Source organism: Pholcus phalangioides, unplaced genomic scaffold (genome assembly GCF_987345545.1).
Source record: "Pholcus phalangioides strain wild (caught in Gottingen) unplaced genomic scaffold, Ppha-v1.0 ptg000003l_1, whole genome shotgun sequence".
NCBI classification, from domain to species: Eukaryota; Metazoa; Arthropoda; class Arachnida; order Araneae; family Pholcidae; genus Pholcus; species Pholcus phalangioides.
The window spans coordinates 27,185,447-27,204,858 of NW_028301596.1; the positions used below are offsets into that span (position 1 = coordinate 27,185,447).

At 34.9% G+C, this 19,412-nt stretch overlaps 1 protein-coding gene across 1 annotated transcript in view; it reads left to right on the forward strand.

Moving 5' to 3' along the window:
• The window catches only part of LOC149088348 (coenzyme Q-binding protein COQ10 homolog B, mitochondrial), a 77,913-nt gene extending 58,911 nt beyond the window's left edge, over positions 1–19,002 (forward strand). Inside the window, exons 4-5 of the mRNA XM_089247358.1 lie at positions 9,652–9,753; positions 18,766–19,002. Of these exons, the coding sequence (XP_089103484.1) occupies positions 9,652–9,753; positions 18,766–18,900 (237 nt within the window). The 3' untranslated portion in view covers positions 18,901–19,002. The remainder of the gene's footprint in view (positions 1–9,651; positions 9,754–18,765) is intronic.
• The last annotated feature ends 410 nt before the right edge of the window (positions 19,003–19,412 follow it).

Genomic DNA, 19,412 nt, shown 5'->3' on the forward strand with positions numbered 1-19,412 from the left:
TCCATTTCGGCACGGGGAAAGGATAAAAATTATCCCGGGGTGCCAGTAAAGGCCGCCTTGGCGCAAATCGGTTCTCTCTGTTATATGAGGGTATTCTTCACACTTCAGTGAACACTGTCAGTCTTCACGTTTTAGTGAGCTGTGCTTTTTGTGTTGGCATTTGTTAAAAGATGTACTCGAAAATTGTTATAAATTTTGGAAGTAAATTAAGTTTTTTAATTTAAAAAATTTGAATTTTTATTCAATTTAATATTTTGAACTAAAATATTTGATACAGAAAAAAATTCAAAGGGAGTAGTGCTCATTTAGTAATAAAGGGAGTAAAATTACTTTAAATTAATAACTAAATTCCTAAAATAAATTAATTGTTAAATTATTTTAAATTAGTAATTTAATACAAAAGGAGGATATGAAAAATTTGTCGAGAAAATATGGCTGCTGTTTTTTAATAAATTTTTTGGGTGGCATGCAGTTTAGACCCCTTCAGAAAGTTGCCAACTGTGGCACCTCAGAAACTTTTAATTTTGCTGTGCTTGCCTGCTTTAACTGGATTATACTGCCTTGTCTGTCTGCTAGGGCTTTAATCCTGCTTAGTGAAATAATATTGCCATGTTTCTAGTTGTGGTGCGAGTTGATATTTTCAGTCCTGGAGCAGGAGGAGCCCCTTTAATGGTCGTAGGAGCAAAGCCGTTTGCAGGAAAAGTTCGACCTACAGGTGTAGTTACTAATAAAGTAGTCGGAAACGGTTTTTTTTTTTGCATATATATTACATTGCATGCGTGCAAATATGTATTTGCAATATACATTCTATTGTAGTATATATATTCATTTTTTTAAAATTAATATTCGGAGTTGAGGTGTCATGAAAAATAAACAAAATCACATCTATGGTTATAGCTGTAGGAATTTTGCTACGTTCCCTCGTACATCTTATTTGCATATTCGCATGCACCTATGTTAGAGATTGGACGCAATGTTCTCTGCGTTTATGCATTGTTTAATTATGTGTCATTTCACTTCGCGTGTTGTTGCAGGATATTTTGTTGCAGCACTGATTTTTTTTTTTTACTCTTGATAGTTTTAAATAGCTTCTGTTGGGCCAAAACCTAGTAACTTGAAACCCAGCGTAATTTTTTTTTCTGGTGTTTTTAATTTCGTATTTTCGTGACTTTTTCTAATTCGTTAGTATGAGTTTACCGTTCATTCCATTCCATGTGGATTATTTTGATTTATAATGTGCATTTTGGATTATTTCATGTGTATGTTGTAGCGTCCCCTATAAGCTACCTCCCGTGATTCATACATCCATTATATAAATCTTAAGCAAACTCAAAATTGGTAAATTCTAGATTAAATCGTTTATTAATTCAGAACTCCACATTATTATGTTCATTAGTTAGTTGAATTTTTACAGTTAAATACAATTGCCATATTCTTGATATTTAACCATGTAAGACCTCACCGAATTATGACAGCAACAATCTACTCAGGCTGACGACTTCTCTGAGAAATCAGACTATAATATCAGAAAAATCATGATTCACAAATCTGCACATCGAGGACACGGCACACAAGATTAGGCATTAGTTGATAGAAAGACGACACACCAGAGACAGCTAGTGTGATCTCATCACGTGAAGAAGTTGACCATCACTATTCGTTGCAAGGAGTCATAATCACATCACAACCATTCATATCACACTAACGTCGCCCACATTATCACCTTGAGAACTTTGGGTAGATATCTATTAACTATACGTGAGAATTCATCACCAACTACCCGAACCAGCTGGAATAGAATGAAATGATACACTCAAAAATATTAGTTGAACATAGTTAGAGAATGATCACATCATATGATGTTAGTAGATTGACCATGTAAAGGCCAAACTATGAACAACGTCACTTATTGTTTTGAAATTTGGAATTCGAGGTCCTTTTGCATGCCTATACACAGATCAATTTTTAAATTTGAAGAAAAAAATTTTTTCTTTGTTTTCTATAATGTTCCATAAATGGAACATTGGCACTTGGGGAGAGGTGAAAGCGGAAAGTAGTATCGCCTATATTCTTACGATTATTTATTTCTGCAGTACAGTTATCACACTAAATTTTTTATTCTCTACTACAAATTCAAATTTGTAACACATACTGGCTTTTTTTAACAAAAATGAATGCAGAAAATCGTTATTGTATTCCATTAACAGCCGCGCGGTAAACACGTTTTTTCGTCCGCAGCTTTGTAATTTGAATTTTTTTAAATCGTTTCTTTCGATTAAACATCTTCAGAAAGAAAATATAAAACTTTAAGCTATATACAGCTAAATATAAAGCCTTTAAGAATTCATATACCCAAGATTATCAATTACTGATAGCATCCACGAAAGAAAACACATACTTTATAAATAGTATGTAGATATGATTTCTCTATTCTGCATGGAAAGACTAGCATGGAATTATATTCTTCTCAGGGGCAATGCAGAACCTGCCTTGAGGGGGGGGGGGGAAGAATGTAACTTAATTTATTAAAAAAAAAAAAAAAATTATGAACTTTTTTTTTGATTGAGTCTATGAGTGTCTGGGGGGAGGGGGGGGCGGGAGAATCTCCGGATTTCTGGATTTCAAAAGTTGGCACGTCTGCGATATATATTTCATGGTCCCGTTTGTCACATAGGTAGCATTTATACACATTTTGGCAAACAGCATATCGTCCTTGTGTTGGAGACACAATATAATGACCATCAAATGACCCGACATCTTTTTTTTCAGTTGACAACGTGTACCTAGATAAATAATTAACCCCTCCTTCGTTTGTAGAATGTTAATTGTCACTTCTCTTCAGAATTTCAAATGCGAAATACGATCCGCTTCTCGCAACTCTGAATGAAACTATCCAACGTGCTATAATGGTCATATGGCAAATCTTTTCCAATGGGATACAGAGCCTAGGTTTCGATCAGATTCTAAAAAGAACATTTTTATCCCATACAGTAATTTTTTTCTGGATTGCTCAAAACTGTTTTGCCTTTTCTTGAAACTTGAGTGTTACACTTACGTTTTGCTCCTTTTTTTCTACCCTACATCTTTTAAAGAACACGTTTTAAGAGTTTTCTAACACCCCATCCTCGTTGTTGAAAAATTACCTAGCATTTCACATACATGAGTTGGAACTGTTGATACTAGATCATTTTCAACAATATCATTTTCATCCATGATGTTGATTTTCACTAGCATATAATTGGCATATCTACATATATGATCTACATCCTCTAATTCGGAATCTGAAAGTGTTTCTAAATATCCTACAGCTTCTTCTAATGTGAGATATATTTTTAATATGGTTACACTCAGCTGAACACAACAAGACTATCTAGGATTGTCAAACTCGGTTTCATTATTCTGAAGTTCGTAAAACATACATTTCTAAGAATGCAAGAACAAAAAAGTACTCACCCAATATAAATAATCCACCCCAGAGAGCACATTCTTCTGTGTCATATTACCCAGAATTAACCCCTATACACATGCCGAACTATGACATCAACCTGAGGTTCGTACGGGAAAATCTAAGCGCACTACACATTCAGGGTTGGCAAAAACCCCGGTTTTTTCAGGGTATTTGATATTGAAACATAAGAAAAGAAAGTTATATTTGCTGTAAATAAATATAATTAGACTGGGTAATTTATGACAATTATTATATATATAAGTATATTAATAATTAGCACTGAACATTAAATCAATATTGATAAAACTTTTAGAGCTGATTTAGTGTGTGCTTAAAGCGCAACCAAAATTCAAACACCTCTAGTGGAGAAACACTGTTCCCAAATAATAAGAAGAAATAGTATAGCTGTTTATTAGAATTGTAATTAAAAAACAAAAATCCTAACAAATTATTTATAAGCAACTAAATTCTGAAATGCATCAATCTTATTCTCTGAAAAAATAGTGTAGGTTAAGAGTTAATTTTTTTCTAGATATATACCTTTTTGCTTTACCTTAATACTAAATAAGTTGTATTTAGATAATTTTAGTTTTTGTATTTGTTTGCAACACTTTCTTTCCTTTAAGAGGAAAAAAAACCATTCTAGAAAGAATTTAGTGCACCTGTTAAGTTGTAAAGCACCAGCTGCAAGCCATCTGATCTCTTATTGGATAGAGTTTACAATGATATATATACACAAATTGCACCAATGAAAATTCTTTAGACTTTTCTTCAGCATTATCTCCCTTTCCCTATTCAAACTACTTTGACCAGTTTTACCAATACCTGAAGTCCAGTCCAGTCCCTTCAAGATAATGAATGTTTCCCTCCTGGACACAGCATTTTACCATTTCTTTCTGCTGCTTAGTTAGACAAGTTGTGTATATAAACTATCCAATTTCTAAAATTTTACATTGAGAGAAGTGTAAATTTCGGTAGTAAAATTTAGTCAGCCATGCCAAGGACGGATATTCTGGAAGAAAACAGTCCATTGAATGGACTATGGTGAATAAAACTGATAACAAATGGCAAGTGACTTGTAAGTTTTGCAGTACCATAGTTAGTGCAAAAGTGGAAAGAATCCACGCTCATGTGAATAAATGCAAGAAATCGGAAGCTCACACCTTGTTTTTGTATTCATCAAACACTGATGATAATGAATCTTCATGCAGTGAAGAGACATCTACTTCATTGAAAAGAAAGCAACCTCTTGAAGATAATGTTATGGTAAAAAGGCCCTCCTTAAGGCCATTTTTCCCATTTTTATTTTCGTGGTTTACGTTATTTCCATTTAGTTTTCTTTTTCTTTCCTTCTAATCCACCTCGGAATCTTTTCTGAAGAAACATGTAGGCTTTTTTTCATTACTTTCTTTGTTACTTTGCACGATATAAGAAAATGAGTGGAAAGTGTGTATTTAGTAATTTTTGGCTCAGTGATCCTGCCTACCAGACTTGGCTTCAAAGTCAACCCGATAAACATGCTGCTAAATGTACACTTTGTTATAAAGTCATCAACATTGCTTCCATGCATGAATCTGCTTTGAAGTCCCACATGAAGAGTAAAAAACACTGTGATTTTCTGAAAATCAAGCAGACAACAACAAATCCTTTGCAAATGCCTCTGCAAACCAAAAATGTGAGTGCAATGACAGCAATCCCATTCCAGCCAATAGTTCGATTCAAGGACATTTGGTGAAAACAGAAGTGATTGATGCAGAGATTCTCTGGACATTGCACACCATAAAAAATCACCACTTTTACAAATCAAACCAAAACATTGCTGAAATTTTCAAAAAAATGTTTCCAGGTAGCCAGTATGCATCAATGTGGGAGAAAAATAGCCCGTTACACTGCATTTGGTCTTTTGGGACACTCTACAACAAATGACATGTTGGAAGCATTCAAGAATGCCATTTCCCCATTGAAGTTGCCGAAGGGGATACAAGTGTCTACGGATGAACCAAATGTCAATTTGAAGTTCTTTAGATCACTTCAAGATGAAGTATCCAAGGAATTTCAAAAACAAATCTTAGATATAGGAATGTGCAGCTTGCATAGTGTGCACAGTGCATTCAAGAGTGGGTGTTCGGCAAGTGGATGGGAAATTGATGATTTCCTGTCCAGTTTCTACAACCTCTTCAAAGATTCTTCTGCAAGGTGGGAGAATTTCAGCAAAATAGCTGAAGCTGCTACTTTTCCAAAGAAATTTGTTGTTACGCTTTTTATGAATACAGTAGGACTTTTTTCCCTTCAGTTTGGCAGATCTGGTTATTTGTGTGGGAGGATCGTTAACAATGCAATCATTTCCGGGGAGGCTGGATGAATCTGTTTTTTTTTGCTATATAACATTGTAAAATTTGCAACAGTGGAAGCCAGAGATAAATCCAGTCAGGTGGCCCTGGAATGAATTTGCTGTGAAATTAATACAAGTGAAAATTTTTTGTTACCCTCACGGGGGGCAGGAAAAGTTGATATGGCTCCAGTTCGGGGTCCTCAATGAAACCTGTCAACTTCCCGTTGACAGGTTTCATTTCGGGGCCCTGGATGAATCTCAATTGTTTTTTGTTTAACATTGTAAAATTTGCAACAGTAGAATCCCTAGATAAATCTAGTCTGGGACCTCCACTAAAAATCTGCAAATTGGGTCCTCGGTTGGGGACCCTGGATTTTATTCCTTGGATGAATGAACACAAATGAAAATTTGTTTTGCCCTCACGGGGAGAAGTCTGACAGGTTTCATTTTGGGGCCCTGGATGGATCTTATTGTTTTTGTAGCTTTAGCAGTAAAACTTTGCTATAAATCCATGTATCAGGCCTATAAAAAATCTGCATATTGGCTTCCCGTGCCTTGGTTGGGGCCCTTGGATTTTAGTCGTTGGTAAAATGAATGTGAATTAAAAATTTTTGTGGTCCTCGTGAGGGTAGGGGTATAACAGGGCTCCAGGCTGGAGACCCCCCATGGGGGAAGTTGACTCATTTTGGAAGGGTGCTTGAGGAATCTTATTCTTTTTGTTGCTTCAAGATTGTAAAATTCCTCAGCAAACTGGTGCTTTCACATGCCACTTTTCATATCGCTGACACAGTGGAACGAAATTAACAAGATATGTGACGAAAAAATGGGTGTTGCCGCAGAAGGGTGCAAGAAGGCTTTGCTCCCCCCCCCCCCTCCCCAGTATAGCAGTACATATAAACTTTTCCCTGATATTTAATTCTTAATAAAAATTTTTTGGCTCATTCACAAATACAGAGTTAAGCTACAAAATAACTATCAGCATATTTTCATAAACAGTTTACAGTGATTTAACTCTTATTTGGTTAACATCTGTTATCTTTCTCGCAGAAGTGGCCACGGCTGAACATACCTAATCCTGATCATCATGCTGTTACTGTGTGAATTTGTGTTCTCAAACAGTTGCTTGTTACTCGCACATGAAAAGTCACACGTATCTCTTCCTTTTCAGTAGCTGAAATTCCTACCCATTATACTTTTAATTCTGAAACCTTGGTTTAATCTTGGAACCATTGAAATAGAAATTAAAAAAAAAAAGACATTTAAATGAAAATCAATCTGCATGCGGGTTTCTTTTGTTTTTGGTCTAGTGGTGCAATTTCTTTCTTTTTTTTTTGGGGGGGGGGGGAGCCCCCCATGACTTTTTAAAAATTCCTTACTTTTCATTAAAAAAATATTGTATAAACCCTGATCAATTTTTGTCGTTCGCGCATGATATCTCATGAACTATGTTTCCTGTTTCCAGAGTTGCCAACTCTGCAGACGGCAGCAATGAACTATGAAGCTACGGGGGATGGTTTGGAAAAATCTGGTCTTTGAGTTTCTTGTGGTTTACCTATTTTTATGAAATTGCATCGACCTTTACCGTAACAATGATTTTGTATATGTATGTGAAACGGTTTGAGATAAAACAAACTCGGAGCCGATCTGTTTTGTCTGCGGGGAAGTCAATCGATAAAGCCGCATTTAAACTTGCCGCTCTACCAACACCTTGTATAGCAGAAAGCCTCTGGTTGAAGCTCTTGACGTCACTGAAGTCGTCCATTTCACCTGTAGTCAGTGCATATACTGCAAAAAAAATTATGATTTCACATACGTCGGCCTGCTTTATCCAATGGCTGCAGGTGAAATAGACGACTTCAGTGACGTCAAAGCTTCGTGCGAAGGCCTTCTGTTATAGAAGGTATTGGCTCTAGTACATGGTCTAGCTCACGGAACTGTTGGCATGTCTGTATTTCCATGAAATTTGTCTGGTATGTGTCCCTTGCCTAGGTGCATAAAATGAATTAGAATGGTATACATCTCTCTCTCTCAATTTTTAAAAACACTTTCACTTTACATATCTTAAAGAGGCTACAGGGCTCCCACTCGTCCTACTTTTTGGTAAAATGTCCTACTTTTTTACCAAATCTTATCTTCAAAATTTGTGTTTTAGGTTTTTAACTGAGCAGGGAATCATTGATATATTGCCAAATAGTATAAATGTTGTAGATTGCAATTAATGGGGGGGGGGGGCGTATGTGGACCATTTGGTTTATTAATTTTTCATTTGCTTATTTTGAGAGTTCAACAAGTAGAGTAGTCATTAAAAACTTCGGTCTGGATGGAAAAAATAATTTTGTATTTACTTTTCATAGTCTTAGACAGTAACTAACATTCATCATTCAAAATTATGGCACACATTTTGTGTATAGGTGAAACAACAGTTTGCGTTACAAAGCAGTTGGATACATAGGCTTATTCTACGTTTAGTGATTCTGATGCTACCCAATTATCCATCGTCTTCTGTATTTTTAGGGCATGTGCAAAGACATGAACAATGTATTGTCAGCAAAGAGCTAGCTATTAAAGTGCTTCATTTTTCAAAAACAATTACACTGGTATTGAACAGTAAAATATAAACAAATCCTTTTAAAAAAAGGATGGCAATGCAATTGACTTATTTACATCGGAACTTGTAATTTACATATTTTGCACACTGGTTTTGAAAGTGGTCTCGAAGAAGTGTTATTGTTAAAAATCTTACATGCCGTCATAATTTGCTGTACATTGTCCAAGAGAGTTGACAGGTTGGACTGTGGAATACTCCAAAAAAAATATATAATTTATAATTTGAGGAGAACATAAAAGAATTTTCTGTGGTTGCTAGTGCAGTTGTTTTGGAGAAAAATTGTTTTTGTAACCAAAGTCACACATTCTGTCATTTTGTTTGACTTGAGTCAATCTTATAGAATACTGAAATAGTTCTATGAAAAAAAAAATTAATGGGAAAAAACTTTTTTTTGTTATGCTATGATTATGCTGTCTAAGGGGGGTACCCTCCCCATTCTACTTTTTACTCCCGATTTTTCCTAATTTTTTGAGTGGGAGGCCTGAGGCTAGAGTTCATTGCATTAAACAAACATTTTAAGAAACAAAACAATTTTTTATGCAGAAATTCAAATTTGGGCAGATGAAATTGCATGTGCAGCGATAGAGTGTGTATGATCATTTTTTTTAAAAATTGTTCAACTTTTGCTTGTAAACAAAAAACACAAAAACATTTTGCAAATTTGATGGATGTGAATCCATCACACATTAGCATTATTACACATACTTTAAATGTGACCCTCAAAAATTCAAACAAATTGTCTAAATCAGGAATTTTTTATGAATTTTTAAACATATGCTATACATTTTTCAGTCCCCTTAACCCTCTAATTGCTTTCATCGCATATAGATGATTAGCGTTGTAGTAGTCTGCCGAATCACTTTCTACTCAGGGCCACAACTCTAGGGGGGGGGGTTGCAGGCGGATCTGGTGGCACAGGACTAGGGAGGGGGCGAAAATTTCACTCTTTAACCTCTCCTTCGACATTTTAAGGGGGCGTCAAAATGTGTGCTTGCCCCAGCTGACCAAGCATCTAGTTGCAGCCCTGTTTCTACCGATTCATAATTGAAAAAACTGCTTTCAAAAAAACTTTCTCACACACACAGTAAGGTTCCAACTATTTCTGTGTCCAAAGGGTTAAGTAACACGATGCTAGAGTAGCAATGAATTAAAACAGAATACAAAATATATATATTTTTTAACATTTTTTTCAAAGAAACTTTATGAATGAAATATGGCATGAATCATACAAATTTTTTTATGCACTTTTCCTTGCTTTTTTAGGCATGTTGCACAGATGGTCGTTTATTCAATCATTTGGAAACTATTTGGTTCCTGCAACCTGGGTTACCTGGAAATAATAAAACATGTACCTTGAACTTTCAGGTAAATTTCCATAAATATAACTTTGGGCTTTTTTCTATGATATTCTTTTTGTAGTGCTTGAGCATTAGCATTCAACATTTAATGTTAAGCATCAATCATTATATCTAACCGTTGGTCAGGCACATCTAATCTGTTACCAGAGTTCATAATTATTTATTTCCCAGGCCCGCAGCGTTCCTATTTTTCTTACTTTTTAGAAATTTCCTCCTATTTTCCTACTTTCACTGCAATCGTCCTTTTTATATCCGTATTCCCTCTTACAATTCCTATTTTATTCCTCCTTTCTTTTGTGTACAGCCAATATCTCACTAAGACAATTCTGAGAAACCGCAAAATGTCACTGCTTTCCCTCCCTTTTTTACTTGTTTTATTCATAACTCCCTACTGAAAAAAGAATGGGAAAAAAAGAATTTTTTGCAGTCCCACTAAAGTAGGGGACGACGACAAGCTAGTCAATGTGCTAAAAACTTAAAAACTGATGTCTAGCGGGGAAAGCGAATTTGTTTCGTAGACCGGTTGCCGTAAATAAGAAAGCAAAAAAAAGAAAGGAAAGGGACACGCTGTCCACACACACTTTCAAGAGAGATTCCATGAAAGACTAGGTTTCTCTCCCGGGATACTGTAACAAGCCAGATTTTCCTACGAGTAGGTTTTTTGCGGCACGTGAACCGAACTAGATCATTTCACGTCGGCAGAAATGTGTTACATAATCACGCTACACATTTGTGTTTTCATAGCGTGGCGCATCAGCTCAGCTACTCTGGGGGTGAACTATCTCTGCAGTCCTTGGTAACTACTAGTCCTAATGAACTACCGGTCGGAGGACTGAAGCTAAGGACCGCTTCAACTACTAGTAGTTAAGAGGTACTATGTACTACCAGTCCTTAAGGTCACGTGACGTGAAACAGTAGTTAGAGGGGGAGAAAATTTTTGGTTTCGAGAGTAACAGATCTCTAACCAATCAGGATGCTGTTTGAAGCCTACAACTACTGCTAATTATTTAACAATCGTTTTTCCGCAGTGGGTTGTGGCAGCGATTTCATGTTTACAAACAAACATGTTGTAAACAAACTTTTTTTTCCGAGGGACTCGCCATACATTTTTTTGTCACCCGTGTTTTGCAATTTTTTTTGCTCTAATATCGCTGGCTAGTTTAATTATTTTGTAAACGTATGAGGACATTGCATTTTTCATCTTGCGACTTCTTTTTAGAATAAGATTCAGTATATAATAATAGTCAAAGTATTTTTCTTGTCCGAGCTCATGGACCCCACTTTTGGATGCTTGAAGAAGCGAGTATATGGGATCCCAGCTGCATATAAGTGGGTCGCATACTGATGAAATCAAAATTAAAAAAAAAAAATTCTTACAACAAAACGTAAGATTTTAAATTAAGTTTACCAGCACTAGTTGAGCCTATGGCCGTAATGTGCCTTTTCGGGGCAGACTTTCCCTTTTTTTTTGGGGGGGGGCCTTCTTCTTGAACAGGTTATTATGCAAAATAATTATAGAATTTTTGGGCCCCCTATTCACCTCGGGAGCCCTACTTGAGGCCCCAGCTGAATACTATTTTTAATATTGAGTGTCACTTTTTTTTAAAGACCAATTTGTTAAATAATATTTTATTATCCATTTTTATTCCTTTTAAATTCATTGAAACAACGAATTGCAAATTCTTTCTGGAGAACTAAAATAATAAATTATTGATAATTTTACAAGATAATTATTTTTAATTTTATAATTAAAAGAATTAACTGCCTTGCTGCGTATTGTAGTTCTGTATTTTAAACTATGGGTTTCTCCTCAGTATTAAAAAATATTATCAGAACATGATTTTCTATGAATGAGCACTTACCTGTTAATGCAAGTGAATACTTCAATATTTAAAATATATATACTTCTATATTAAAGATCTTTCATCAATTTATCTGTTTCATATTTAGCTTCCAACAAATAACTTCACCTTATAACTTTCATTTGATCGTATATTTCATTTCAGTTGATTAGAAGATGAATGATTGAAGTTGATTAATAGAAACATGAATTGAATAACAACTTGCACACACGATTTGTCATACAAAAACATTTTATTTCAAACATATGTTCATAGAGAGTTATCATAATCACAATTTATTTGTTGTACTTTTCTTAGAAATCACACCTTTCAAGAATATAATTTTTTGAGATTCATTAATTTTCATTTGCATCTTCAAATGTTGATTAACCTGAAATTAGAAAGAGGAAGAAAAAAACACTTTTATTATGCTTATCAATCTTTAAATGTACTGTATATTTGATTTCCAATTATAAGTCTTTAGTTGCATAAGTAGAGATAATTCGTGCACAATAGCACTTTGTCGACTCGCCACCATTTTATCACAGTAAGATCCAAAATGCATCAACTGTGTTTTACAAGGGAGGCCTGGCATTGTACACAGATGCACTTGTTCATGTCTAGATGTATTTACCTAGGGCTTCACAAATCTTAGGAGCCAACATTGCAAAAAAGAAAATCATACTGACACCTAAAATTTTCTATGCAGATCACAAAATATTTGGAGTTTATGTCTGCATCTTCCAATATGTGAAGATCATCACTAAGTGCTGAAAAAGTTGAATATAATTTTTTTTTACTTTGGATTATTTCTCCTAAAAATATGCTTGGCTGCGAAGAAATTTGGCCGGTGCCAAAAATGTTTTTCAATTTTTCGAGCCATGTTTCTACCCTAAAATTTTGGTCAGACAGATGAAGTGAAAAAACCTATTGGCACGCAGCTTACTTAATATTTTCACTCCTTTCAGCTTCGCTCTAGAACACATCCTTAGCAACCTCTTGTAGATCGGAGAACCCCTATTTAAACTAACATACAAATTTTGCAGTGTTGTATGGTCTCGCTAGTTAAAAAGTATAATATTATTTGTCGTCAACTATATTAATTGTTTTAATATTTCCATTCACAAAATTTGCTAATAAGTAAATATGATAATAACATTTTCAAAGAATTAATATTGCTTTTCAGTTAGCAAAGCTTCTAAAGGGTTTTTTTAATGTCCTCTCCTCTCATTTATACGTATAGCCAAGACAAGTTTTTCAACAGTACATGTTTTTACTTGCACTGGTCAAATTTTTAGCGGTACAAGTAGCCATTAAGAAATCATCTATCTTAATTTGCTCAATTCAATTATGTCAAAAAGAGTTGTTCTTTCAATAGTATCTGAAAAAATTATGATTATAAAGAAAATTACTCATAGCAAGATATTTCTCGAGAAAAACCAATACGGTATGGACTAAAAACAATGCCACCTTTCCCCCCCCCCCCCTGCTTATTTTGTTTTTGCACATATAAAATGAGTTGCTGAAATTACAATAATTTCAGAGGGAAGTATGTTTCTGTTGAGTTTTATATTGAGAAATATTCAAGTGATTTTACAGTTTACAATTTTTATGAATTTTCTCAACTTAAAATTGAATGTGTATAAAATAGGTTATTTTATTCATCATGCAACATAAATGAGACACTGAAATACATTTCTTAATAAACATGTGAATTTATGTAATACAGCCTCTCCGAAACGCTATTATGTCTGCGATCTGATATAACGCCAAAATTCTTTGGGTGGGATGGTGGCATTAAATCGGGGTTCGACTGTTTTTGTTCCACTAGGGTTGTTGATACAAATGAAATCAGTGAAAATGATGCAACATAATGTTAAAATTTATGTCATTAAATCATGCATGGAAATATTTTATTTTACATGAAAATAATAATGGAAACCTTCACATAACTTCGTAGCTACCTACAGCCAAGTTCCTCGGAAACAAAATTTTTCTAGAGTTAGAAAAGTCTCACAAATGTATATACAATATATATATCTATATATATATATATCAGCTGTTTACTAACAACATCGTTAAAAAATAAATGCTTGTTAAAAGTTTAAATGTTAAAAGTTTCAGTTCCATAACATCTCAAAATGTTATATTTTAAAGTTCTTAAGTATTCGACATGGAAATTTTTTTTCTGTCTTTACCCATACACACAATCAAAAATAATTTTTGGCAAAAAATTAAATTTGAACACACACAGCAAGGCCCCAAATACTGAAGTAGTAATATGTTTCAAACACTAATCTGCTTCCTTTCATTATAATGTATATACCCCAACACTTAAAACTGTGCCTGAAATTAAAACTTTGTTTTTTAGTCCCATTGTACGAATTTCATTTTTTATATCAACAAAGCAATATAATGATTCCTTATTAAATATTCATCTCAGACCGAGTTACAGAGTGCAATTTTTAAAGTAGTAGCACATGATTTTTTCTGAAAATTTAACTTTCAGTAAGTATTACAATATTGTTCATTTGAACAGTTCAAAATATCAAATCTGAAGTTTAATCCTTTACACTAAATTTAGTGAATGAGTTTTACTTACTGCTAATTTTTACCATGCTTTATTTCAATTTCACCATTACTCATCACAAAAAATAATTAAAATTTTTGTCATTTAGGTGCTATAATTTATTATCAATGAATTGTAGCTTATTAGTTACTTTGTGCATTGACGGGAGGTTGATCTGAAACACAAATTTTCAATTTATTTATTTATAAGCGATTATTTATAGCATAGTCATCTCCAAGCACAAGTTTTATTGTGCCAACAATATTCAAATTATTTATTTGCACACATGCTCAATTTATTTAGACATAATTTTTCATTAAAAAAAATTAATGTAGCAAAAAACATAGAATGTAAAATTTCAATCTGATATTATCGTAATTGAAGATTCATGTTTCATTCGCCATGTAAATATTTTCAATACAACCCAAAATATACATGGGCTATTTGATGTTTTTCAGCATTACCAAGTGGGATCCACTGCCCTATTGATTGTGTGACATCATGTCCATTTATATTTTTAAATAACACACATTTACCGAGCAAAAAAATAATATCTCTAAACACTTTTCTTATATAGTTCGATAGCAATAAAATAATTCTTACCTCAGTAATGAACATGCTAGCACCTCGTCGTGGCTTCGATCGCCGATGTCAACATACACGTATACACGTATACTACAGCAGTTTTTGAGGATATAACGATGAATCACTTCAACTTTGATGACACCGAAGATATAATTCAAGTTTTATCTGTCATTATTATCGTAAAAAATTGTTTAATTCGAAAAAAAAACCAGCATATTTCATCACTAAATATCACAGCGAGAGCTTGCGGCCAGAGGCGAAATTTTCTCTTTTCCAAGATGGCCACCGTGAACTACTTTTCTTGCTGCTTTAGGACTGGTGCTAGGCAGTCCTTAGCAGCGGTCCTAAGTAACTACTAAAAAAAAGTCCTTAGCGTAGAGATAGTACCGAAAAGTCGAACTACTGGCCATCTAAGGACAAATCGGGGCTTAACTACTTTTTTTCGGCTAAGGACCGCAGAGATAGTTCACCCCCTGTTGTCTGAATGCTCCAGTTTAAAGGGAAGGGAAAGAGAAGATCGGTGAAATGCGCGGCATGTGATACATTTGACTCCTCCAAAAGCAGTCCGCAGATCACGCCAGACATAAAGCGCTGCCGTGAGCCGTATTGTGCTCTATAAAAAAACAGTCATACTTACTTTCTTTCAAACCGAGCACAACTCAGGTCTATCACCATCTATGGGCGATTTACTACCTAGTGAGTTGTGCCGGAACTGTAACTGTGTACCTACCTAACAGTCTGAGTGCATATGTAGCGTTGTTTGATTTTTCAGTGCTGCCATCTATATTTAAGAAGGGAAGTGAGTGATGTGTTATGGTTGAATTACATTTGTACTGTTTGTAGGTCTGTTGCTCTCTGTGGCTAGACTTTTTAAAGGGGAGATCGGCTCGTATTCGTGCCTTGAAGTTGGGAACTACAGAAAACCAACTTCAGCCGACTACCACTATGATGACGGTGGGATACGAACCCGGGTCCTCTCAATGCGAGTCCGTCACTATGACCACTCGACCACCATAGCGGCAAAACAGTCATACTGCTTTTTTTATTGATGTCGCGCTGGGTGACGTTGCGCGCGGCACAGAAAACCTGCTCCTATGAAAACCCGGCTTTACGCGACAGAGCCCGGTTCACATCTGGTTCCACAGGGAGAGGGGGGAAGACGATCCCCTAACTGGACCTAGTTTTTTTTTTTTAACCTTCAGAAAATAACTTTTGGGTCTCATTATGTTAGGAGTCATTCAAGTATTGTGTCAGCATCGATGTCGGGGGGGGGGGGGGTTGATGCTTACATCATCAACCACCCTTTATAAAAATATTAAATATTCTTAATGGCATCTTACTCGGTGGGCCAAAAACGAGAAAAACCTTTCGCTAGTTTGTGGGCACCTGAACTAACATTCTTTCTATTGATAAGTCATCTACAGAGCCACTTGACTGATCTCTAAATATTCCGCGGATCCTTCAAGTGATCTGGAAATGTGTCAAGAGCCACCACAGCAGGCCATCATCGTAGCAAATCACAGTGGATTAAAATAAATTCTATGAAAAAAACAAACATTTTTAATGTGACAAATATGTGACATGAAATATATTTACAGTCACAATTTTTGTTTATAAGTTGGCAAAATAGTTTTAATCCTTGATTTCAGTGAAGGATTAAAAAATTCAAGTAGCCTTTGTTTTTAAACTACAACCTCTGACAATAAAGTTCGGTGAATAGTCCTGTAACATTAACGTTGATGAAATGTTAATGAAAGTTACCTTACTGTCCTTCGAAATATGCAATGCTGAGATCTCCTATACATGTCCTGGAAACTTTGCAAGAAGTCTTCTTTTGGGATGGAGTTCAAAAGCCTTGTCACGCTTCGTTGGATCTCAGGAATATCGTCGAATCTCTTTCTTTTCAAAGCGAGTTTGAGTCATGGGAATAGGAAGAAGTCTGGAGGATTGAGATCTGGCGAGTATGGTGGATGTTCAATTTGCACCACCCCCTTTTTTTCCAGGAACTGTATGACGATATTGGCTGTGTGAGGACCATGATTGTCGTGAACAAGAAACCATGAACCTTGTTGTGCGTACTAAGGTCGTACCCTGCATAGACGTTTCATGAAACGGGTGAGAATTTCAATATACCTTGCAGCATTCATCGTCGTTCCCTCAGGTAGAAATTCTTTGTGGATACACTTTCCCGGCCTTCTCTAAAACAGGCGAACCACTCGTACACACACTTCATGTGGACAGTGCTTGATCTTCATAAACACGTACCAGAATTGCGCGAGTTTCTTTCGGTGTCTTGCCAAGCTTAAAACAAAACTTTAAATTGATCTTTTGTTCGTTCATTTTCCTGTTCTCAGTTAAGAACCAACACACTGAACAAGCACTTTGCAAAACAAGTCTTTCGCGGAACACAAACGATGCTCAACTGAACAACGGTGGCGGCAGATGGTCAACACCTGCCGCTATGCATGTGCAGCATTTTGCTTCACTAGTGTTGCCAGATCAGCCGTTCTGACTTCATTCACAGAACTTTATTGTCAGAGGTTGTATACAGAAAAAACTGGGCTCTTTTCTATAGAGAAAAATCAGGACCTCAAAAAATGCGGGAACATCTCAGGAAAGCAGGTCATATGGTCACGCTGTGCAATCCTAAAGAATTCGTAGTTTTCTCCTTCATTTGTATGATATGTTTTCTTTGATGTGAAATATTTCATCTCATGATAAACTACAGATTTTTTTCTGAGAATTGGCACCTATGCAATTGGTGGCATGCCATGATGATGCATTATTTCATTACATGGATCTCTCTACAATATCTTTTCCTGGTTTGTTATATCGAGTTTACACTGTATTTTGTTGCGAGTTGAAGTATTAATTTTTATCTTTATTCATTTATTGTGCTTGTAACTTGTATTACTTCTAAAGGACCGTTTACACTCGGTAAGTGATTAAGTTGGTAAATAAATTTTAACTTGCCAAGTTTTAACTTGATCTGAAGCGTGAACCTGTTCATGTTCCGTCCGTTTTGCTAGAATTCTGCGGAAATATAGGATGGTGGAGTGGCCAGAGGAGACAGCTGTCAAATTTGTTGAAGAATATCTTCGCCATGAATGTTTGTTGAACTATAGAAATGAAAACTACCTGAACAAACAAGCTACAAATTAATCGATGTTGGAAATAGTGGAATATTCAGTCGACGTGCTGCCGGGAATTGAAGAAAAAAACAGAGATTCAAAAATATATTGGGTGCTTGTTTGTGGAGGATTTATTATATATTAAAAACTGGACGTGGGGGGGGGGTGAGTTTGGAATATGTCTCTCATCCAGAACGAATTTGCTGCCATCTATTGTAAAAATACATAATATAATGTATATATAAAGGTCGCATCTGCATTAAATTTAAAAAAAAAATTATATTTCAAATAATTTTTGTTTAATGAATTTTTATTATTTAACTTTCAAACACCAAGAATGTTCTCTCATAATATTTTCGGCTTACATAATTTATCTCCTCTTTAACTTTGATTAAAATATCGTATAATCGATAGTTTCATCGGTCTATAATATGTTGTGTATTCTTTTTTCCCCTCTTGTATGAGTGAAAGTGAATAAATTTATTCTTTAAAAAAAAATCATAATGTGGGTCTGATAACTCACAGTATTCATTAGTTCTACCAGATTGTCTTCATCCATTGTTAATTGGGCTTTGAAAAAAACCTCTCTTTGAATGCCAGATATATAAAAATCATTCATATTATTCTCCCGAGAGTTGCGTCTCTCTCCCTCCGTTGATTCGAGTCAAATGTAGTGCGCATGTGCCAACTGCAAAATTATCCAATGAGCGTCTACTTACTGTGTGGACACTTTTCTGAACAGTCGGTAAGTTAAAATTTAGTTACCAACTAAATCACTTGCCGCTTGTAAACGGGCCTTTAATCACAACACTTGTCACTAAAGATATAACTGTTCTTTCCAGGCTAGTAATTACACTAGATTTGCAAATTTAAGCTTTTCTTTTTTTTTCCAGATATCTTTTGAGTTTAGATCTGTTTTACACTCTCAGTTCTCGCATATATTTTTCAACGAAGTTGTTCATAAGACTGTCAATGCTTTCTTGCAACGTGCTCAAGCTCTCTATGGATTGCCATCGAAAACATCATGAAGTAAAAATTCAAAGTGCCGGTTTTTTTTAATAAGTAATGAGTTCTGTATAGAACAACATGTTCCTGAATAAAAGAAAGTGTTAGAAGATTGTAAAACTGTATTTATGTAATTTTGTTTTTTTTCAAAAGATAATGCAATATCAAATACCTCTTAATGTAGCATTCTTCCAAATACAGTGATAACTAACAGACTATTTATTTTGGAATCACATTTGTTACAGAAACCATATTCTGTAAAAATTGTCTATTTAAAAATTTTTTTTAAATCTTAATCCAAGAAATCACACCAGAACTCTCTTAAAATATATTTTTTGTATAAAGTGTTTTACTTTATACAAAAGTTCTTTACCATTTTTAATTGGGTTGCTATATTTTTGAAATATGACATCCATATTTTTATGGGCATGTTTTTCTCAGCCACCTTGTTGGGCATTTTGCCTGTTGTGGCGTTGTATTTCTCACTTAACATGTTATATACAGTAGCCAAAATTCTTATTCTTTGACACTGGTT